We start from the raw sequence: 24,069 nt of genomic DNA on the forward strand, positions 1-24,069 counted from the left end.
TAAAACTCAAAATCTATTTCTAAAAAAATACACGTACTTCTTCTCAGCTACCTGATGTAGTCCAAGTGCGGCAGAAGGTATAATTTCCATAAGGTCAGAAAGAGCTTGAAACACCTGGGAATCTGATTGCTTAAAGAACTGTCTGAAAACCTCTCCGTAAGGTGGCATGGTAACTCTGTAGCAGAAATGTAAACAGAAAATGAGAAATCATACAGCAGGAAAGACCAGTTATTTTCAACAAAACACCTGAAACGATCATGTGGAAAATTTTCAAACCTAACATAACCTAACCTAACCTACTTTAGGTACAAATTGGCTATCTTATGGACTAAATTACCCAAAACACACTTGAAAATGTAAATAAAACACATAATTTGTTGTTTCTGACCTAACCAAATCATGTGAAGCTTCCTTGTTTAGCTCACTATGCGTTTTCTCGTATTCCCCATTATCACACACACACACAAACATACACACACACATACCCACATACACACACACATACCCACATACACACACACACACTTCTTTCCAGCCAAGACACTGAGGATCTACCCGGATGATGTCCCGTGGATTACACCCTGTATTAAGACTTATTGAGCAGCGCAACAAGGCATACTACACCAACAACCGCCTGTACAAAAGTCTACGTAACCAGGTCATCAGGGAAATCAAGTCGGCCAAGAAGTCTTATTATCCCAGGAAAGTGCACGGCCTCAAGGAGGTCGGCATCGGTCAGTGGTACTCCAAGGTAAAAGATCTCTGTGGTCTTAACAGTCAGTCTCCCACACTTCCTTTCATCTCACCTTTACCTAGTGAGGTGGCACCTGAGATAATTAATAACCACTTTGCAACCATATGTCAAACCCTACCCAGTCTTGACCTCACTCTCCTCCCGGTTTACTTACCTTCCCCCTCCCCCCCTCCCAGTGTTCAACCATTTGAAATCGCCAACAAACTCCTGAAATTTAAATCCAAACGCTACACGACCCCAATTGACCTCCCAATCAAAATATACAAGGAGTTTGCAGTCGAACTTGCCACCCCCCTCTGTTCTATTATTAATACATCCCTCAGACAAAGCAAATGCCCTAATGAATGGAAAACGGCATTTGTCACCCCTATCCCCAAGGTCAATACCCCACAGTCCCCTAACGACCTCAGGCCAGTTGCCATTACCCCCATACCCAGTCTACTCTGTGAAGATTTTGTTATTGATTGGGCATTTGCTAGAATCTATTAGTCAATTGATCCACAGCAATTTGGCAATATGAGGCCCTCCTCTATATCACACTGCTTAGCTAGTTTCCTGGATTTCCTGCACAAAAACCTGCAGAAAAGTAGGACATCACTGACCGTTGCCCTTGTTGACTTCAGGAAGGCTTTTGGCCTTCTTGATCACTGCACTGTTAACAACAAGGCCATTGCACTAGTGCTGCCCACCAACCTGGTCTCATGGCTCACTGATTTCTTGAGTGAACGTCAGCAAGCAGTCAGGTACCAGGGTTCTGTCTCCTCATTCAAACACCTCACCTTCGGTGTTCCCCAGGGGACCAAGATGGGACTACTGTGCTTTATCATCCTGATCAACGACGCTCTATCGGACACTCCTCACAGGTGGAAGTACGTGGATGACTGCACTGTGGGGGATGCAGTGGACAACACCTCACTGGACTACTCATCGCTACAAGGCACCCTGGACAGGCTACAGGCATGGACTACGGAGAACAGGTCACCATCAACCACACCAAAACCGTAGTCATGCACATCAATACCGCCACCATTCCAGTACAAGCTCCAGCAGTCACAGTGGGTGCCCATACTCTCCAGTTAGTGCAGTCTGCCAAACTCCTGGGTGTAACTATAGACCACAAAATGGACTGGAAGGCCCATGTTAACAACACAATCAAGGCAGCCTCGTACCGACTCTATATTCTACGACTATACAACGACTTAGGTCACTTGGGACACCCACGCCAGAGCTGAGGACTATCTACAACGCCTCTATTCTCCCCAAACTAACACGTGCGTCTCCAGCCTGGTCGTCTTCTCTCAACTCCACCCAACAACGTCGGCTAGAGAAGGTACAGAAAAGGGCTTGCTGAATCATTCTCGGCGCAAACTACTCCGGCTACATCAACTTTCTCTCCACCCTGGAAATGCCATCCCTCAGTGACCTCCACCACCAAGCACTAGCAAGGTTTGGCAGTGGACTACTGCACCATCCTCATCATCGCCACCTCCTGCCACCGGCAGTCCCCCACCCACCTCATGCAGTATGCCACTACAACAAAATTCAGCCCATAAGAGCCCGCACCAATAGATATAAGAATATTACCATCCCATCTATTGTTAAAATAATAAACAACTCCTGATTTATGTACTGTACAGCCATGTAAATGTATTCAACGCATATCATTGTGTCCAAATCAAATATAAGTTTGTATATTTTCAGCCACCGGCTGCAACTCTCTTAATAAACCGTTTATTATTATTACTATTATTATTATTATTACACACACACACACACACACACACACACACACACACACACACTGTACCCGGTATGATCTTACTTATCTGCAACCCTGACGAGTTGCTCTAGAGTCTCTGGTCTGGGCGGGTACTTGGGCAGTGTGAGGGCGGCGGTGAGGTTGCCGCGGTAAGCCGTCCCCACGATGAAGGCGAATACCAACCAAGCCGCCACCAACACCCGGCTCGAGCTGCTCACAATGTGTTGTTTGTTGACACTCTGATCCAGCAAAGTTCCAACAACTATATGTGCTGCTTCACCCGAACTTATTTTCTTATCAAACTCTTCTCCGTGTTTTGGGCGTGTGATCTGACGAATATAACATTTACTCTGTCTACAGCACTAAAGCAATTAAAGTTTTGTATCGTTAGGAATTTCCAATTTCTCACTTTACTACTGCTGTTGATCTCCCTGTCAAAGAACTTAACACAAAGAAAAGCTTTATTTAAATATTTAGTTAATAATATCTAATAGTCTTATTTATTTTATTATTTTTCAGTTATTGATTAGATTAAGCCAGCATTAATTATTTCAGCTGAAAAATATTCATGACAATATACCTCCTTTGACAAAACGAAGGCAGCTGAAAGGAAAAGAAAACTTTGTCCATGCAGTGTCCGTGACAAGTGTCCGTGACAAGAAGAATAGTTAAAAGTTTTGTAGTTCACGGGTAAAGCAAAACGACAATTCTCTATATGATTAGGGGCTAAGGGGAAAGTGAAAGTGGGATCCATACGCCTGACAGCCCGTTGAGAGCAGTACGGACACAGCAGTGTGGTCACCACTGCCGTTGAACACGTTCAGTTTCCAAATTATAAAGACATAAACCTATTCACGGTTGAAAGAATTAGAGTTGCCCTGGATGCAAACCAGTGAGTGACCTTCAGAATTTAAGGTGAGTGCTGTACCCACACGACCGCTGCACCCTAACACCATACTTATTTTTCAAAGTATGAGAAAAATAAATTTCCGACAGCAGCACCGTGAGAGAAAGTGGGAGAGTGATGTGTGTGTGTGTGTGTGTGGTCTACTCGTGTGTAGAAACTAATTACTTATACTAACCCCGAATAAGATATTATGAAGATATACCCGAGAAAAAAAAACATTTCTTATATTTACCTTGTGTATTTAAACAGGAAATTCAAAACGTACAGTATATCACATTTTATACGAACATTAGCCTATATTTACAATTTTAGTTTAGAGTATAATTATTATATGTCAAGATCACTATGCATATAGAGATCATTAAAGTTATTAGCCAAAAACAAAATCGAACCAGCTTACAATAAACAGTAGGAGAGGTACCAAAAGCAGGACCCCAAGCACTGACGCCCACACCTCGCCTGCTAGAGGATCGTAGAGACTTTGCCACTTCGGGGTGAGCGAAGGTGTGGCCATTGTGAAGTCAGTAGATCCAAGTTCGTAGGGATATGTATAGTCATACAGTAGTCGTCGCTGTGGTAGTACTATATGATACACAGTGGCCATAAAGGAGACTCTCTCCATTACCAGTCTTGTGACCTTGAAAATAAAAATAAAAACGCTTTAAGATATTATATATATTACACTTTTAGGTGAGCTAACTCCTTTAATTTAACAAAAAGCGTTACCCAGAAAACAAATTTTAATGATAATATAGTTTAACGAAACAACATTGTTAGCAGAGAATCACAGAAAAACACAACATTAATAATTACTGTATTTGAGTCACATTCACATCCTATGCTGGGAACTACCACGAGGTTTAAGCTTGATTTCAACATACCTCTTCCCAAGAATCAGTGGGGAGAACTTTGAAGGTAAAGTTGAGGGCCTGGCCGATGGTCCTCAAAAGCATTGGGTCACTGCCTGTGTATTTACTAACGGGTGGACCATGAAGTTGCTGGTCTCCTTCCACACTCCAATATGGCCGATATGGTAACGCCGTGACATTTACACTGGCTCCGTAAAAGCTGAGTGAGGAATTTCTTACGGTAAGTAGTTGTGAATTGATTAGAAAGTGAGGCCACTTTCAAATTTAAGAGAAAAATCAAAATTAATATTATAATAGGGCAAAAAAATCCTTGAATATGATAATCAAATTAATCATAAAAATTGAGTAATTAAAATAAGCGCCTTTTAAATTGTTAGTAAGAAATTGGCTGACCATCGCTGATTATATCACAAGAGTATGTGGAATTTTTTTTTAAATTTTAATGCTATATTACCTTCAAATATCTGCATATTTGCCAAGCACCTATACACAACTTATATCATTAACATAAAACTAGAAGACCTGAATTATATTTTTAACCCCTCCCCTGTTTTTAGGTGACGGCATGAAACATAACTTTGACTTTACTTCATGATTTGAAAAGAAGTAAAACAAAATTTCATCTGAACTTAATGACAACAAATTCTATGAGTCTATGGCAAATAAAAAATGACACCATGCCCTTCAAAACCAACAAGGTTATAATCCAACCAAATTTGACCTCGGTATATACCCCACAAGCTAAAATTATCAACTTCCTTGTAAAAGTGTGAGAAATAAAAAACAAACAAAACACAAGTATATTGAAGTTCAACAAGACATTGTTGAATATATATATATATATATATATATATATATATATATATATATATATATATATATATATATATATATATATATATATATATATATATATATATATATATATATATATATATATATATATGTTGATAACCACAAGGAAAGAAGAAAACACGAAGTTCCCAAGCGCTTTCGTGTAATTCACATCTTCAGAGGTGAGTACAGACGAAGGAGAAGTACAAAACAAGGTATATATAAGAACATAAGAACATAAGAATGGAGGAAACTGCAGCGGGCCTATTGGCCCATACTGGGCAGTCCCGTTTACACCCAAGCCCTATTGCTCATATGAGCATCCAACCTATGTTTGAAGCAATTCAGCGTATTCGAGTTAATGATGATATTTGGTAACTTGTTCCATTCATCCAGTACTCTGTTTCCAAACCAGTGTTTACCTATTTCACGCCTAAATCTAAATTTTTCTAATTTAAAACCATTGTTACGAGTTCGCTCCTGGTTGGATAGTTTGAGTACCTTTGTAATGTCCCCTTTGTTTAGCCCTGCCTTCCACTTATACACCTCTATCAGGTCGCCACTCGCTCTACGTCCCTCAAGGGAGTGCAAATTAAGATGCTTTAACCTGTCTCTATACTCAAGGTTCCTAATGCCCGGGATTAGTCTTGTCATTCTCCTTTGAATTCTTTCCAAGGATTCTATATCCATATTGTAATACGGTGACCAGAACTGAACTGCATAATCCAGGTGTGGTCTCACAAGAGCAAGATACAGTTTTAGGATGACCCCCCTAGTCTTGTAACTAACACTCCTTTGTATGAACCCAAGTACTTTATTAGCCTTGTTACGAGCAAAAACACATTGTTTACTTGGCTTAAGGTTCCTACTTATCATTACTCCTAAATCTCTCTCGCAGTCGGATTTCTCTATGGCATCGTTGTTCATCTGGTATCTGGTTTCCCTGTTTACATCTCCTATACTGAGTACGTTACATTTGTCCATGTTGAATTTCATCTGCCATTTTTCAGACCATTCGAAAAATTTGTTTAGATCTTCCTGTAGTTTTGCCGAGTCCTCGTCAGATTTGATAACACGTCCTCTTTTAGTGTCATCAGCAAATTTACTCATGTTGCTGTCAATGCCGATATCTATGTCGTTTATGTATATAATAAATAATAATGGTCCAAGTACTGAGCCTTGGGGAACTCCACTTGTGACGTTGCTCCAATGGGACTTAGTGCCGTTAATGCTCACTCGCTGTTTCCTGTCCTGTAACCACGCCCTAATCCATTTAAGGATGTCACTTTGATGCCATGAGCTTCTAACTTTCTAATTAGTCTTTCGTGGGGGACTCTGTCGAAGGCTTTGCTAAAGTCGAGATATACCACATCATAATTGTGCCCCTCGTCCACCGATTCGAAAACTGATGAAAAGAATGTTAATTGATTAGTTAGGCAAGAACGTCTGCTTGTGAAGCCATGCTGGGAATCATTGATCAATCGGTGCTTCTCCAGGTGATTTCGAATAGAGTTTGAAATGATTGCTTCCAGTAATTTGCCTACTATTGATGTTAGACTGATTGGGCGGTAGTTAGAGGATAGTGATCTATCCCCTTCTTGAAAATCGGTACATTCGCTATCCTCCAGGATTCTGGTACTACACCTGTTTTTAATGACATGTTAAACAACTTTGCTAAGGGCATACTAAGCTCTTCCTTACATTCCTTTAATACTCTGGCAAATATCTCATCGGGACCAGGTGACTTATTAGGCTTTAGTTTGTCTATTTGCTTACTAACATCGTTGCTAGTCACTACTATCTCACTTAATTTGTTTTCTTCACTTTGGCCAATGATGTTCTTTAAATAATTATTTTTCCATTTAGGGTCATTGTTGTCTGATCTGAGTTTTTTGTATGGTATGTTCTGCCTTTGTGCATTAAGTAACTCACTATTTAAATTGTCGTGGAACTCGGCAATCTCAGATCTCGTTATCAGGTCTGTGTCATCTGTCAGGTTCACAGCCAAGCGCGACACCCTCTCTCTCAGCTGCCTCTTTAAACTGTCAAAGTTTGCCCTTCTGAAATCTGGTACTTTAGTGGAATTTTCCTTACGTCTGCCCTGAAAATCTAACTGGAATCGAATTTCTTTGTGATCGCTGTTTGCAAGTTCGTTCCCTACCTCCACATTGCTAATTAGGTTTTCTCTGTTCGACAGAACTAAGTCCAGTATATTATTTCCCCGTGTGGGTTCGGTTATATGTTGACTTAGTAAACAGTCCAGGATCGTCTCGAGAAAATCCTCTGATTCTGAGTTACCCGTAAGGTTAGTCCAATCTATTTGGCCAAGGTTAAAGTCGCCTACTATACAGACTTTGTTGTGTATGGAAGCCCTGAGCATTTCATCCCAGATAAGTCGCTCATTGACGCTAACAAGATTGGGGGGTCTATATATCAAGTCCACAATGGTCAGGTATTAGGTAATGACCATACTAATCTTCAAAAAGCACGGCAGCAGTTGGTAGTCAGGTCAGAGGGTAAGCAGACCCAACCTTCTCACCTGGTTACAAATCTTCTTAATTACGAAATTATCCAGTTTGTACATACCATTACTCAAATTCATGTTGACGAAAGCGCTTGGGAACTTCCTGTTTTCTTCTTTCCTTGTGGTTATCAGCATATGCCTGGATCACGCGCACCTACAGTGATATATATATATATATATATATATATATATATATATATATATATATATATATATATATATATATATATATATATATATATATATATATATATATATATATATATATATATAATATTAAGAAATTTCGTTTCGGTGTGATATGTAGAGACCAGGAAAGGAGGGGGAGTAGCAATCTATGTTAGGGATAATCTGAAGTGTGAAATAAATAAGGAAATAAAAACTGAGAAGAATACAGAAACAATTTGGATAGAATTAAGCGACGGTCGGGAAAAATTAATCACAGGAGTAATATATAGACCCCCCAATCTTGATAGCGTCAATGAGCGACTTATCTGGGATGAAATGCGCAGGGCTTCCATACGCAACAAAGTCTGTATAGTAGGCGACTTTAACCTTGGCCCAATAGATTGGACTGACCTTATGGGTACCTCAGAATCAGAGGATTTTCTCGAGACGATCCAGGACTCTTTCCTAAGTAAACATATAACCGAACCCATACGGGGTAAAAATATACTGGATTTAGTTCTGTCGAACAGAGAAAGCCTAATTAGCAATTTCGAGGTAGGGAATGAACTTGCAAACAGCGATCACAAAGAAATTCGATTACAGTTAGATTTTCAGGGCAGACGTAAGGAAAATTCCACTAAAGTACCAGATTTCAGAAGGGCAAACTTTGACAGTTTAAAGAGGCAGCTAAGAGAGGGGGTGTCGCGCTTGGCCGTGAACCTGACAGATGACACAGACGTGATAACGAGATCTGAGATTGCCGAGTTCCACGACAATTTAAATAGTGAGTTACTTAATGCACAAAGGCAGAACATACCATATAAAAAACTCAGATCAGACAACAATGACCCTAAATGGAAATAAAATTATTTAAAGAACATCATTGGCCAAAGGAAGGCTATAGGTAGAAGGATAAATCGTGGCGAAATTCACCTCCATGACTATTATAGGGTATTGGCGAGTAGGGTTAAAACCGAGATAAGGAAAGCAAAGAGGAATAATGAGGTAAGGATAGCAAGGGAGGCGAAGACAAACCCCACAGGATTCTACCAAATGCATCAAACTAAAACACGAGAAAAGATTGGACCAATACGGACAGACTCCGGCGAGCTCACTGATAACGACGGAGAAATGAGCAATAATTTGAATAAATATTTTTCAACAGTGTTCACCACCGAAAATTTAAACATGATACCCGAGGCACCGACTCTATTTAGAGATAGTGAAGAAAACAAATTAAGTGAGATAGTAGTGTCTAGTAATGATGTTAGTAAGCAAATAGACAAACTAAAGCCTAATAAGTCACCTGGTCCCGATGAGATATTTGCCAGAGTATTAAAGGAATGTAAGGAAGAGCTTAGTATGCCCTTAGCAAAGTTGTTTAACATGTCCTTAAAAACAGGTGTAGTACCAGAATCCTGGAGGATAGCGAATGTAATACGATTTTCAAGAAGGGGGATAGATCACTATCCTCTAACTACCGCCCAATCAGCCTAACATCAATAGTAGGCAAATTACTGGAAGCAATCATTTCAAACTCTATTCGAAATCACCTGGAGAAGCACCGATTGATCAATGATTCCCAGCATGGCTTCACAAGCGGACGTTCTTGCCTAACTAATCTATTAACATTCTTTTCATCAGTTTTCGAATAGGTGGACGAGGGGCACAATTATGATGTGGTATATCTCGACTTTAGCAAAGCCTTCGACAGAGTCCCCCACGAAAGACTAATTAGAAAGGTAGAAGCTCATGGCATCAAAGGTGACATCCTTAAATGGATTAGGGCGTGGTTACAGGACAGGAAACAGCGAGTGAGCATTAACGGCACTAAGTCCCATTGGAGCAACGTCACAAGTGGAGTTCCCCAAGGCTCAGTACTTGGACCATTATTATTTATTATATACATAAACGACATAGATATCGGCACAGACAGCAACATAAGTAAATTTGCTGATGACACTAAAATAGGACGTGTTATCAAATCTGACGAGGACTCGGCAAAACTACAGGAAGATCTAAACAAATTTTTCGAATGGTCTGAAAAATGGCAGATGAAATTCAACGTCGACAAATGTAAAGTACTCAGTATAGGAGATGTAAACAGGGAAACCAGATACCAGATGAACAACGATGCCATAGAGAAATCCGACTGCGAGAGAGATTTAGGAGTAATGATAAGTAGGAACCTTAAGCCAAGTAAACAATGTGTTTTTGCTCGTAACAAGGCTAATAAAGTACTTGGGTTCATACAAAGGAGTGTTAGTTACAAGACTAGCGAGGTCATCCTAAAACTGTATCTTGCTCTTGTGAGACCACACCTGGATTACGCAGTTCAGTTCTGGTCACCGTATTACAGAATGGATATAGAATCCTTGGAGAGAATTCAGAGGAGAATGACAAGACTAATCCCGGGCATTAGGAACCTTGAGTATAGAGACAGGTTAAAACTTAATTTGCACTCCCTCCAGAGACGTAGAAGCGGCGACCTGATAGAGGTGTATAAGTGGAGAGCAGGGCTAAACAAAGGGGACATTACAAAAGGTACTCAAATTATCAACCAGGAGCGAACTCGTAACAATGGTTTTAAATTAGACAAATTTAGATTTAGGCGTGAAATAGGTAAACACTGGTTTGGAAACAGAGTAGTGGATGAATGGAACAAGTTACCAGATATCATCATTAACTCGAATACGCTGAATTGCTTCAAACATAGGTTGGATGCTCATATGAGCAATAGGAGTTGGGTGTAAACGGGACTGCCCAGTATGGGCCAATAGGCCCGCTGCAGTTTCCTCCATTCTTGTGTTCTTGTGTTCATGTGTTGAGTGGAGAATGCGCAGAACCTAGCACTGGCTATGACGTCAGGAGTTGATGACGTCATTCTCAGGGTGGGATGACGTCACGTCTTATTGCAATCCACCTGGGTCTTGCGGCTGTCAGCTCTGGGCTGCTCATGGTCTTGCTGTGGTCAGCTCGGGGCTGATTAGGGTCTTACTGCGGTCAGCTCGGGGCTGATCTGGGGCTGACCTCTGGGTTGGTGCCATCAGCCTGGTGGCTGATCTGGGGTTGTCCTCTGTTGCACACAGACGAGTTTCGATTGTTTAAGCAAAAGATTGTTTGATTGTCTGGAACCACATTGACAACCTTCCTAAACTCCGGTGATGTAGTGTTAGCTGGTAGTAATCTCAGCCCACACTCGGGTAAGTTTCGGCTGCTCTCGCCTCCGGTCTGGGTAACCTTCAGTAGTATGTGTCACTGAGGGTTTGACTGCTAAGTTGGCAATCTCTTCTATTGTTTGTGTTACTACTGTGTCTCTATGTATACGTTTTGCAAGTGTTTATAGCGACTGTCCACTTAAATTTCTTGTAATTGCTTGTTTGCTGCTGATTCACTTAGGATGCCACATAAGTCACTAGAACCACTTGAAGTAATGTTTGTGTCTGAGTGTCTGACAGATTCTTCTTTAATCCGTCCCACCGCTGCCACCAGAATGTGGTCACACAATATATATATATATATATATATATATATATATATATAGTTGTATATATAATTCCTGAGTGTAGATCGACTGTAAGTTTCACTGTATAGGAGTAAATGAGAAAAGGACGGCGTTTATGTATTATAAACGTGAGGTCACGTCCTTACGATATAAGTTGCTGTGAGCGACTAAAGAGTGAGGGCCTCGCTGTGCGGGCTTACAGATATGCTGACTATGGGGCACTCCCTCCAGGGAGACTTGCCAGCTCACGGGTACAACTCATGTCTTACTCATAGACAGTGGAAAGTTACAGGGTGGTGAATCTGAATATAATATCAGATGTATTGAACCATTTATATAATATGTTCTGTTGATGAGACAAGGGCCCATTACATCGCTCGGTCACCTACCAGCCGAGCTCCGTGAGGCCTAAATAACTCACAGAGTACAGTACATCCTAGACAACCCTAACCATGTTATAAACAGATATGTAGACACTAAGCTGGGGATTCTACTACGGTAGAGGACCTAGACTTTAGTGTCGTACGGGTTAGTATGTTATGAATAATGTTGAATTTGGATGACACTGCCCTGTAATAACAGAACAGGAACATAATTGCCAGAATTAACAAAATAGAGGGAATTGTAAGACTTGGTAGTGCAAATTCCCGTGACAGGTAAAATGGCAAGTTATTTTTCAAATCAGCAAAATGTGTCTCGTTCAAGAAAGCCAAAATTTTTAATTTCTCTGATACTATTTGAATATCCTTAATAGTGAAATTCATTATAGGAAGTTGAATTAAAGCAGACCTGAGGTTTATATTTAAAGCAAAATGCTGATGAGTAGGCAAGGTCCGTAATGTACTACAAGTGATTTCATAGTAATCAGGAGCCTTGTAATGCCCTTTCACAACTAGCTGCTTAACACCATCATGGCATTTTAAAATGACAGTAGTGAGATTTGGAAAGAACAAATACTGCACATTGTGAAGATGAGCGTGGAACACAGTCTTTAGACTAACTGGCCTATAACTGCATTGCGCTAGCGCTGTGCGTACATTTGGTTGTATGACTGCCAATTCACATATTCCCTCTGCAGCAGGAATAAATGCAAACATGTAGGCTGGACATACGTGTAGGTGTAGATAAGACGTCTTACACCGTGACAGTAGCTCAGAATCCTCTATTGATAACAAAGAATACTCTTCATCTACTAAGAAAAGTTCTTTAGGCCTATCTAGGGTATACAGTGTGTCGTTCACAAACCAGGGGATGGGTTCTAAATGTCATGCATTAAACTCATGTTGCCCTCGCATAGGAATGTGGATAAGAATTGCATTGTGCGTGAGAGTTGACACCGACAGTGGGTAATAATAGTGAACTTCATTGTCATTAAAAATAGGAGTTAAATGATACTGCAACTTGGCTATTTTTAAAGCTTCAAGAAGTGTCTGCACAGGCACAAGCTTCGCGTCCACACGTCCTATCCAGGCATCTACAATGCTGTCTATTAGTTCATTTTTTGAGGTTACAATTTTATGAACTGAAATTTCAGCAGCATGCAAATATTCTGTGAAATAAAGTAGCCATTCTAATGTCGGGATTGCTTTCTGTAACCTAGTAACAATCCTCGAAACTTGGTTAGACTCCACTATGATTGTATTAACCTTTCATTCTAGAGCAGTAATCGCGTGAAAGGTTTGAGAAATAACACGATTCTGTTGAGCTACAGCCTGAACGACAACGTTCATTCGGTCCCCCAATTTAGCTACATCATCGGCCGTTGCCATGCCAAACAAGGCGCTTTGAATGAGACCCACAAAATTAAAGAGACCCCTTTTTCGTCGTGCCTGAAAATGCACTTCTTTTGCAAGATCCGTTTGAGACGCAGGTAGATTTTTCCCAACATCGACGAGAAACTCGCGAAGGTTCTGGAGACGAAAGTGTAGAAGGTCTATAGTTTGTTAAACTATTGTCGAATTCTTAGAAGCTGTGCTGAGACCATGAAGGATGTCCAATGCTGATTGTAGTTGGCCGTCGACGTTTTCCATCTGACGCGGAAGTTGAAGTAGTGGATGTAGTTCATACTTGATGTTCGCCACGTCCTCAACTATGAGAACGCGTCCGAGAGGTGCCACAAGTGCACCTGGTTTGAGGACTGACGTGGACATGTCTGTCAACACAACAGTGCCACAACAGAGTAAAAGCAACACACTGAAGATCCAAGCCATTCTGTAAGGAATTACAAACGATTTAACGTCTACTCGCAGAACGAAGTTTCATACAATAGTCATTTGGGACACTCTGTTTCTGGACAATCTGTAAGGATGTATCAATCACATCATCATCAACTTGAGGTAAGACATTTATCTGGGTCTTCTTCAGACGATCCACGTGCACGACATCTGCGATCTGTGCATTAGGCTTCCAAATTTTGAATTTGTTGCCTCATTCTATGGAGATTATGCGGAATGGACCAGAAAATTTTGCCGAAAGTTTGGAGTTCCTTTCAGGTTCTTTTAACATAACAGCGTCCCCAACGTTTAATGCGACAGGTTTATCTTGTTTATGTTGTTTGATGATCATTCCGGCGAGTGACGCCGCTAGATGTGATCGTACTTGGGCATGAATATCTGTAAAGACATGAATTTGTTTTGCCGCGAAATCTTCCGTATTATAAACCGGGTATGACGCAACTGTAAGGATGTCGTAAGATAGACGTTTATCTGTACCATAGACAATGTAGTAGGGTGTTTTGCCCGTTACCTGCGGTAACCAATCCTCCATGCGTATTGAAAACCACTGACAATTGGACGCAGTATTTCTAGGATTTTACGATTGGTTCTCTCAACAAGGCCATTAGCCTGTGGATGATAAGCTGTCACAAAAGTTTGTTTAATACCATATTGTGCACATATATGCGCTACTAGCTGATTCTTGAAATCTGTGTCATTGTCAGAGAGCAGAACTTAGGCGTAGTATATAGACATATAAGATTCATCACTAATGCATAGGCTACTGCTTCGGCCGTTTTACGGTTTAGTGGGACAAGACCACGAACCTTGAAAAATGATCCACACACACTAAGACGTAGGCTGATCCCTGATGACTCATTGGGAGTTGTAACAAGTCAATAGCGACTGTGTCAAACGGACGGTCTGGTGTAGGATTTTGTAAAATCGGGGCTGGTGATCCCGTTGATCCTTTATGTTGAGCACACGCCAAACAATTAGCTATGTGTAATTCTATGTCTTTCTTCATAGTGTTCCAGAAATACTTCTTTCGTAAATCCGCAAAGCATTTATCACGACCTTGGTGACCTGCCTGTGGGACATCATGGAACAATGTCATTACTGCTTTGCACAACGTGTCAGGTACGACTATTTGAGACACATTACCCTCAGGAGATTTTCTCGTCCTATTGAGTATGTTATGTCGTAACTCAAACTGACTTAAGGGAAGAAATAACTTGGGGAGTTTAACATCTTCACCCAATTCGAGAGCAAAAATAACAGTTGACCAATATGGGTCGCGTCGTTGCTCATCTTCCAGTTGCGAAGGAGTGAATGTTGATACAGGCATGACTGGTGCTATATTTCTTGACAGAGCGTCGGCGACAACATTCGCCCTCCCAGGTAAATACCTAAATTCGGGGTCAAACTCTTGATTTGTCAGATACCAGCGTGCTAATCTGCCTGATAAGTTTCTGCCATGGAACAGTTCGATGACTGCCGCATGATCAGTAAAAACAGTTATCTTGTAGGTAAAGATAATGTCTTTTCACTTCTTAAGTGCCCACACAACGGCTAACGTTTCTAAATGCGTCACCGAATAACGTGTTTCAGCATCAATTAGTTTGCGACTTGCAAATGCTATCACTCTAAACTTCCTACGCGTATCCTCTTGCATGAGCACTGCTACGACTCCAATTCCTGAAGCGTCAGTACAGAGAGTGAAAGGTTGAGTGTAGTCTGGGAATGCTAGAAACGGGGCATTGGTAAGCGCTATCTTCAATGCAGTAAAACTATCTTCGTGCTCAGGGTCCCATATAAACATTGCATCTTTTTTGAGCAACCTCGTTAGGGGCGATGCTAATGTTGCATAGTTCTTGATAAAGGAACGATAATATCCAGATAAGCCGAGAAAGTTACGCACATGATCATGTGAGGTAGGACGCGGGAACTGAGATACAGCTTTGACTTTATCATTAACTGTATGTATGCCCTCACCGTCAACTGCATGACCAAGGAAATGGATTCTGGATTTTAAAAACTCACACTTCGAGAGTTTTATTTTGAGGCCTGCTGTGGAAAGTTTGTCCAACACTTCACGCAGTTTAATCAGATGGGAATCGACGTCCTTACTGACTACTATTAGATCATCCAAATAAGCGCAGACTGTGTTACCAATTAGTCCGGCAAACAGGGTGTTGAACATTCTTTGAAATGTTAGTGGGGCATTTCTGAGACCAAATGGCATTCGTAGAAACTCATTGTGGCCTAGAGGCGTGCTAAATGCCGTGATTTCTCGGGATTTCTCATCAAGTGGTATTTGCCAATACCCACTAAGCAAATCTAAGTTGCTAAATACCGCATTATCCTTGCCTAAGGATTGCAATATGTCGCTCAAGATAGGCATAGGGTACCTATCAGGGATCGTTTGATCATTGACGCGTCTGAAATGTATAACAGGGCGCCATCCACCATCCTTTTTCGGGACGAGGAATAATGGGCTACTAAACGGGGATTTTGAGTGTCTAATAACATTCTCATCTAACATACCCTGTACCATATCTTGCACTACAGCGCGCTGGCTATGAGGTAGTCTATAAGCTGGTACGTAAATAGGGTTGGTTCCCTCCTTCAACGCTATATGATGGGATGTTAAATCTGTCTGACCTCGCGTTTCCCCTGACAAGGCTATTATATTTCTATACTCGGCAAGCAGCGCTAAAACGCGTGTCTTACCCTGGGGATGATCGATCACCTTAATATGTGGCGCTATTTGATCTATCCTGGCCAGTCGAGTCTGTTGGCATTTCGCAACAATACCTCGAATTGGGAATTTAGTAGGCTGCACTTCGACATTGTTGTGATATACTAGAAAATCACACAAATAACATCCTTTCTTTAAGATCCGTTGAACGCCTGTTCGATTTAGAATCAGTACGTCGGTCAAACCACCAGGGCGTATAGTGCTCAGGGTAGATTCACATGACAGCCCTTTTACCTTGCATGTTTCAGGGAGACACACAACATCTGTGCGTCTGTACACGTTGGGTAGTTCGACAGTTGCTTTGGTGATTTCCTCATTTTGGTAATGGAGAGTACTCTTCAACACTGCTGGTACAATCGTTCAACTCTTGCTGCTGTAATCACGCTGGGAAAGTGTGTGGTTGAAGTCAAGAGGTATCTCTGACACACGATCCGCCTTCCTCTCAATAGGATTGGTAGACAACACTTTCGTCCTAGCTGTGAGCATAGGTTTAGAACGACTCATTGATGTGTAGGAAACACCTTTAAACATAACACTATTATTACGTGGAAGAACATCTATCATATTCTTTCGAAGAGTTGGTAGACCAAGTAACCCGTCGGCTGGCAAATTAAACTGCTGGACTATATAGAAGTCCGCATAGAAGGGAGAACCACGTCTGGAGAATCTGAGTGGTAACGTCACCATTCCTTTGATGCTCAGCTGAGTACCTGAAACTCCTTCGAGCTCAGCGTTACTAGGCCTCCATTTGAAGTCGCGGTAAGGGAATTTACGTTGTAACTCGTGATATGATGTCAAGGCCAATACATTAGCGCAAGCACCTGTGGCTATATCAAGAGCCAATCTGGTATTATCCACTCTCACTGGCACTGACAACACTTCCACCTTGCTAAGCGCTGCTACTAATGAGGCCGCTATAGAAGTGCTGTGAGGAGGGGCAGGAATTACCCTATCTATCCCTCTCCTTGTTGTGGTGTGCGCTGGTCTTCCCCGGACGACTTGTCCCGGGGACGTTTCTGCTTGCGCCTATACGACACCTCCGTTTCACTAAGGTCCACTCCCCTAGCCTTTATTAGCACATCGCACTCATGTGAACTATGAGATGCACGAATAAAATGGGCGACCCTATAATCATCTTGACCCGTGAAATTCCTAACATAGTCGCCACGCTACATGATATTAATAATATTATCAGGGTTAGGTGTGGTAGTAGTACTGGTGTGAGGGTTAGAAGAAGCCATTGTAGTGTTAGTATTAAGCAAGTTAGTATTCTTACTCCTAACAGGAGCCCAAATGGATAAATAATTATTTAAAGAATATTAAAAAGTCAAAGGAAGGCTTTTGGTAATAGAATAAATCGTGGTGAAGTTTACCTCCGAGATTATTATAAGGTATTGGCTAGCAGGGTTAAGACCGAGATAAGAGAAACAAAGAGGAATAATGAACGGAAGGTAGCAAGGAGGCGAACTCAAACCCTAAAGGATTCTTTCAAATGTATCAAACTAAAACACGAGACAAGATTGGACCAATACAATGAGAAACCGGCGAGCTAACTGATAACGATGAACAAATGAACAATAATCGGAACAGATATTTTTCAACAGTTTTCACCACCGAAAATTTAAACATGATACCCGGGGCACCGACTATATACAAATATAGTGAAATTATAGATTGAGCAAGATAGTAGTGACTAGTAACGATGTTAGTAAGTGAGTGGCTACCAAACAGGGAGATACTGCCGTCTGGGAAGATATTGGAAGCATATTGTAGTGTCTAATGGTAGATCCTGCTGCCATATGGCATCACGAGAATTGTGACCAAGTCCCAGGCTGCTGATCTGACTTTTTGCCTCATTTACACACAATTGCAGGGTCTCAATTGTTTCTCGAATTTTGACAACACACCATACATATATAGTTTCTTACTCTTGATTTTTTTTCATTTTTGTATTTCTTTGGTTCTTTTTTATTATTATTATTATTATTATTATTATTATTATTATTATTATTATTATTATTATTATTATTATTATTATTATTATTATTATTATTATTATTATTATTATTATTATTATTATTATTATCGCTCATAGGAGCGATTTTGGTTTTGCAGGACAATAAGATCATTGGCGTTGACGCGATGAGTATAATTCGGTCAAAACCTGTTGAATTCTATCCCCGCATCCCCTGAGCAACGCTCTTGTGCATTATGCAGAAGACCCGACAGCAGCACCCTTATTCACTACCTCCTAAGATGTCCCCACACACAACGCTTCCGTGACGCCTGCTGGACCACCACTCCACGACCCCCTGACGGAGACACGATGATTCTCCCCATACTGGCCAGATATTTTGTAAATAATATTGATTATGTGTTGAAGGAATATCCTTCCTTCCTTAGGCTTTTGTAAACCCCTTTATAATATTTATACTGTATAAACTTGTCACACTTGCCAGATGCTTCTGGTGTCATTGCACAGGGGTACCTAATGACAGCATTAGGATCCCGCTTCCTCTATCAAGGAATAAACAATTGAAATTAAAAAAATTGATTTGAATACAATTCACATATAACAACCGCTGGTACACCAGGACACAGTTTGAATAATACTTATTAAAGTTATTTTGAGGTCTCAGAGGATTCAACAGTTCACAATCACACTCACGTTTTGGGGTCTAGGGTTAGACCAACGAGAACAAATCTAATGTCCTGCTGGTGATATTGGCTGACGAGAATCCAGATGTTGCCTTTACAGTAGACTGTCCCTCAGAGAGTCACACAGCTGCTACCAGCTCCATCTCGCTTAGTAAGCTATTCTGAGTTGTAAACAGTTCTTCACTTATCATGTGGCCGGCGCGCACATTTAACACCTCAGCAAAGTTCGGTGTCAACACTCTGTCTCTTGCCTCTCTCCTTCTCTCTCTCTCTCTCTCTCTCTCTCTTTCTCTCCTTTCTCTAGATTATCTTACTGTAGCGGTAACACTCCCCCTGTCGGGTTTCGCACGAAATTACGGCCTACCATTAGATTCACTCTCCGATCCCTTCCAACAGGCAGAGTCTCGTCGCTGCGTGTATTAACACTGAGTCCTTTGTCTTCACTTTAACACTCGCACCAGGCCATCTGCGATCGGTAGTGCCTCCAGTACTCTCTCTAGCATCCACTGACTCCTGGGGAAGGGTTGTCCAGAGATGATCACGATATCCCCAGCGTGGAGATTACAGCGAGTTTTGAATAATCTTTGTCACTGACGTAGTGTCGGGAGATATTCCTTTACCCACCTCTTCCAAATTTGGTCCGCGATGAATTGGGCATGCTTCCATCTTCTGGCAGGTCGGCTTGGTGTTGGTGGGTAGGCCTCCAGTTGCTTCTCCGACAAGTCACACACGTCCGAATTGTGTGGTCGAATAATTTGCGGCACTTCGGCATCCAGTATGTCCCGTGTATTATGTCAAGAGTGTGTTGTCGTCCTGAGTGTCCAGCTCTAGTCAAGTGTACCTCTATCACAATGAGCCCCGTGATCCTGTTGTCCCTCGGCAACAGTATGGGATTCTTCTGGTCTGGGTGGAGAGCGGCATTTTTCAGTAGGCCTCCTACTCAGATCAAACCGTGCGTGTCTAGATGAGGTTCCAGTCGACTCACGTCACTACCTCTCACGGGTTGTCCCTGTTGTAACATTCCGAGTTCTCGAAGGAATCCTTTCCTTTACATAAATCTCATGACGACTAACTTCGCATCTTCCAATTCGCTGACCTTGAGTCGATGTTTTCGGTGATGTTTGTTCTTTCGCTTTCCCAGCCGCCATTCTATAAACCTTCTAATCCACACTATGCTATTCAGAAGTCGATGCCACGAGGAGTACCTGGCCCATAGCTTATCGAGGATACCCTCCCCCTGGTCAGCGTTCGTCGTCAGCACCGTGGTTTCCTTCTTCACCTCTGGGTCTCCATCTGTGAGGTCTGGAATCCTCATTGGACTCTTTGGCCAACTGTCTTCTTCCAACAAGAGGAAAGCAGGTCTCTGAATCCACCTGCCCTCCTCGTTGAGCTCTGTTCCATGTAGTCCACGACTAGCGTCATCTGCTGTGTTCAGTGCCGACTTCACGTGGCGCCATTGTTCTGCATTGGAGTCCTCGTGTATCGTTGCCACTCGATTGGCCACGAAGGAATGGAAGCGTCTTTCGGTGTTTCGTATGTACTGAAGGACTGCCGTACTGTCTGTCCAGAACACTGACCTGTCTACTTGTAATTCAAGTTCTCGTCGTAGTTGTTTGTGTGCCTTGGCAGCCAGTACTGCCGCGCAGAGCTCGAGTCGAGGTATGGTCTGCTGTTTCAGAGGGGCTTGCTTGGCCTTGCCACACAAGAAGGAGATATGGTGGGTTCCATCTTCACACTTGGTCATAAGATACGATACAGCTCCATATGCTTGTTGGGAGGCATCGTATAAGTGGTGTAGTTGTACGGCAGCCACTGGATTTGCATTCTGGGGTGGGTAGCACCGTGGAACGTGTACTTGTGATAGGTGAGGAAGTTCATCCAGCCATCTTCGCCAAGCCACCCTGTTCTGTTCAGCCATTCGTTCATCCCACCCAATACCTCGTCTACACTCATCTTGGAATATAATTTTGGCTCTTGTGACGCTCAGAGCGATGAGTCCCAGTGGGTCATGTATGGAGCTGACCATACTCAGAAGGCTTCGTTTCGTCTCCGGTTTCTTAGGGATGTGGACCCGGACCGCTAGTTCGTCCTTTTCCAGGTCCCCCAAGATTCCTAGCGCTTGTTCAGTGGGGAGCCTGTCGTCTTTCAAAATGACTTCCTTTACTCCCACGGCTTTCTCTGTCTGTGAAATTGCCTTGAGGACTTCCTTCTGATTACAGACCCACTTCGTAAGTCTAAATCCGCCCTTCCTCCTCAGCTGTCTCAGTCAATGGGTAATTATCGTTGCCTTCCCCGGCGAATCTCCTAAGAGAAACAGATCGTCAACGTAGAAGTTACGATTCGCTTTCTTGATGTCATGGAGACTTCTCTGTAATCTTGGAATGCTAGTTGTAGCGCATATCCGGCACATGAAGGGCTACACATACCTCCAAAGAGATGTACTGGCATTCGGAAAGTGGTGGGGCCCCTGGCAGCTGGTCGTCCGTCCACCATAAGAATCGTAAGGCGTCTCGATGTTCGGGTACTACTCGCACTTCGTGGAACATTGCCTCGATATCAGCCATGAGTGCCACCTTTCCTTGTCTGAATCTGATGAGGACTCCCATCAAATTGTTGCTTAGGCCTGGCCTTTGCATCACCTAGCTGTTCAATGACATCGACTCATATTTGGCCGCACAATCAAAAAACTATTCTCACCTTTTCTGGCTTGTTGGGATTCAACACGGGGTGGTGTGGGAGATACCAGGTCTACCCGGGTGCAACACTGAGTTCTTGACGTGGGACTCGCTCAGAATGCCCTTCGTCGACTTGAAGTCTCATCTCTTCTTGATACCTCTGAGAGAGCCCTGGGTTCTTTAGGAGGCATTTTCTCAGTCCCGCCAATTGCTGTTCGGCAAGCTTCTTATTATCTGGGAGTTCCGGTTCTTCCTGGTGAAACGGGATGGGAAGTTTGTAGTGTCCGTCCACTTGAGTAATTGACGTTGACCACTGCATCAGGACTCTCTTGTCTTCGACAGGATCATCGTTACTGTAGGCGGAGTCGCATTCCCAGAAGTTCCTGACTTGTTTTTCCAGATTTGTCTCCGAATTTAATGTTGCCTTTCTGACAAAGTGGTTACTCACGGCATAATCACGGCTCACCACTCCAAGCGGTCCATTTATAGTCCAGCCCAAAAGGGTGAGTTTTGCAAACGGTTCTCCGTCTTTCCCGGTCCTTACTTCTAACGGCACTAATACTTGTGGTACATCCAGACCTATCAGGAGATCCACTCTTTTCGGTGCTTGGCGTAGTGCAGTACTTCGGAGGTGTTCCCACATGGTGACGTCTTGGGTGTTTTCGACCGAAAACTCTCAGAGAAGATTGTAGATTCTCAACATCAGTGACCTTGGGGATAGTGATGGATCGGCTCTTTCTTTCTCCTACGCTAACTACCTTTACACTGATCTCTTCGGTGTTTACACTACTTCTTTCTTTCATGATCGTGCCAATGGAGAGGGAAAAAACTGGCCTTCCCTCCGCCTGCAGCCGGTTAACTAGACTGACCTAACCAAGAGAGCTCCGGTAACCACTGCTCCTTCTCCTCTTGGTTCTTCTCCTCCATTCTGAATTTCACTATTGGAAGGATAAAAACAACGTGGCCCTGGAGGATGACAGACAAACAGGGTTATATTACAGTAGCAGTCCATGGCGGAATAATGCCAGTTCAAGAGGTAGACTTAGTTCTCGGAAATGATGTTGCTTGTTCATTAGTGATTCCCAAAACTAAGATTTTTAAAACACCTGAAGATAATTCCACAGTAGTAGACGAGAAGCATTTGTTATCGTCTACTTGTGCTGCAACCAAGCCCCAAAATGCTGAACTTAATTCACATGACTGAATAAATCCTTCCTCTATAGAGTCCTATCATGATTGTCAAAGTGAACCTTCTTTTAGAGAGGGTTCTTCCTTATCTTTATCTAAAAGATATTATAACTAGTTGACACATGTACTAGGACTATTTTTCAAAATTTGTGCACTTATGCCTGGAGTGTGTATCCTGATGATGTATGGAGTACTCGTGAGCACTACTCGGACGAGACACACCTGTAGCCCAAACACAAGGTGGACCTTGTGACTGTAACGATGTTGAATTGATTTTATGTACATTTACACCAAAAATTTAATTTCTACTGTTCTAAAATATACTATTACTATGGGACGTAAATGAGTATAGTAGAAATAATTTAGTTATCCTTCTGGAAGGATAGAGCTGGTAACCAATGTTTAGATAAATACTTAAATAGTAAAGTTATCTTTGATTATTAACTATTTAAACTTTTGTCTGAAAAAGTTTGATGATTACAGAATACCTGTATTTGGAAAAAAGTAGAGAGCCCTTTAATGTTGTACTCCATTTAAATTTATTAAAATTAGTTTGTATCTTGTTAAAACTTTGTATGTTATGGCAATACATTGTAATTTTCTCAGTAAATATGTAACATTACTCTTTTTTAATGTTTCTTACAAGATAACTTAGTGGTTAAAGATTATTTTGATATAACTGACGACCCATAAATAATTCAGACTACTATATAAATTGTGAATTACTGAGGGAAAATTTGGTGGAAATTTCAGGAGTGTTATAGGGAACTGGGCAATTGCAGTAAGATCCCGCCTTGTTTGCTTAAGATGTCTGGATATGTGAGTCATTATAATTTCAACATATCTAAGGGAAGTTTATTGAGAGTTAGAAACATTTAAATCAGTTTGAGAAAATTATAATGTGAAGGATTGTAATAAAATATTTATCATAAATAAACTAGAGATGTGTAAATTATAATTATTGGTGAGCTGGAATTGCTAACAGGAAGTGTGAGAACAGCCATTATTATTTCAGATCTTGGAGAGGAAACACGTTATAGATTTCCCTCTCTTATTTTTTGTAAATAGCGTTAAAAAGCCCCAAGAGATGATAAGATAACTGTTATTTTCGTAGTATTGATCAGAGATAATTGTAACATAAATAATATTTAAGACAAGTGAATTATTAAATGATATAGTGAAATTATTATGATGATCAGTTGGTAAGCAAACACATTCTTGCAGCCATGTTAAGATGTTATTGTATGATGATTG

General features: G+C 41.7%; 1 protein-coding gene across 1 annotated transcript in view; it reads right to left on the bottom strand.

The window, feature by feature from the left end:
* LOC121873917 overlaps positions 1-22,270 on the bottom strand; it is a 50,744-nt gene extending 28,474 nt beyond the window's left edge. Inside the window, exons 1-7 of the mRNA XM_042377796.1 lie at positions 21,716-22,270; positions 20,530-20,777; positions 10,846-10,891; positions 4,302-4,544; positions 3,821-4,057; positions 2,577-2,842; positions 38-175 (exon numbers count right to left, since the gene is read on the bottom strand). Coding sequence (XP_042233730.1) covers positions 38-175; positions 2,577-2,842; positions 3,821-4,057; positions 4,302-4,544; positions 10,846-10,891; positions 20,530-20,777; positions 21,716-22,270 — 1,733 coding nt within the window. The remainder of the gene's footprint in view (positions 1-37; positions 176-2,576; positions 2,843-3,820; positions 4,058-4,301; positions 4,545-10,845; positions 10,892-20,529; positions 20,778-21,715) is intronic.
* Between the last annotated feature and the right edge of the window lie 1,799 nt (positions 22,271-24,069).

Source organism: Homarus americanus, unplaced genomic scaffold (genome assembly GCF_018991925.1).
Source record: "Homarus americanus isolate GMGI-L3 unplaced genomic scaffold, GMGI_Hamer_2.0 scaffold25827, whole genome shotgun sequence".
Taxonomy (NCBI): Eukaryota; Metazoa; Arthropoda; class Malacostraca; order Decapoda; family Nephropidae; genus Homarus; species Homarus americanus.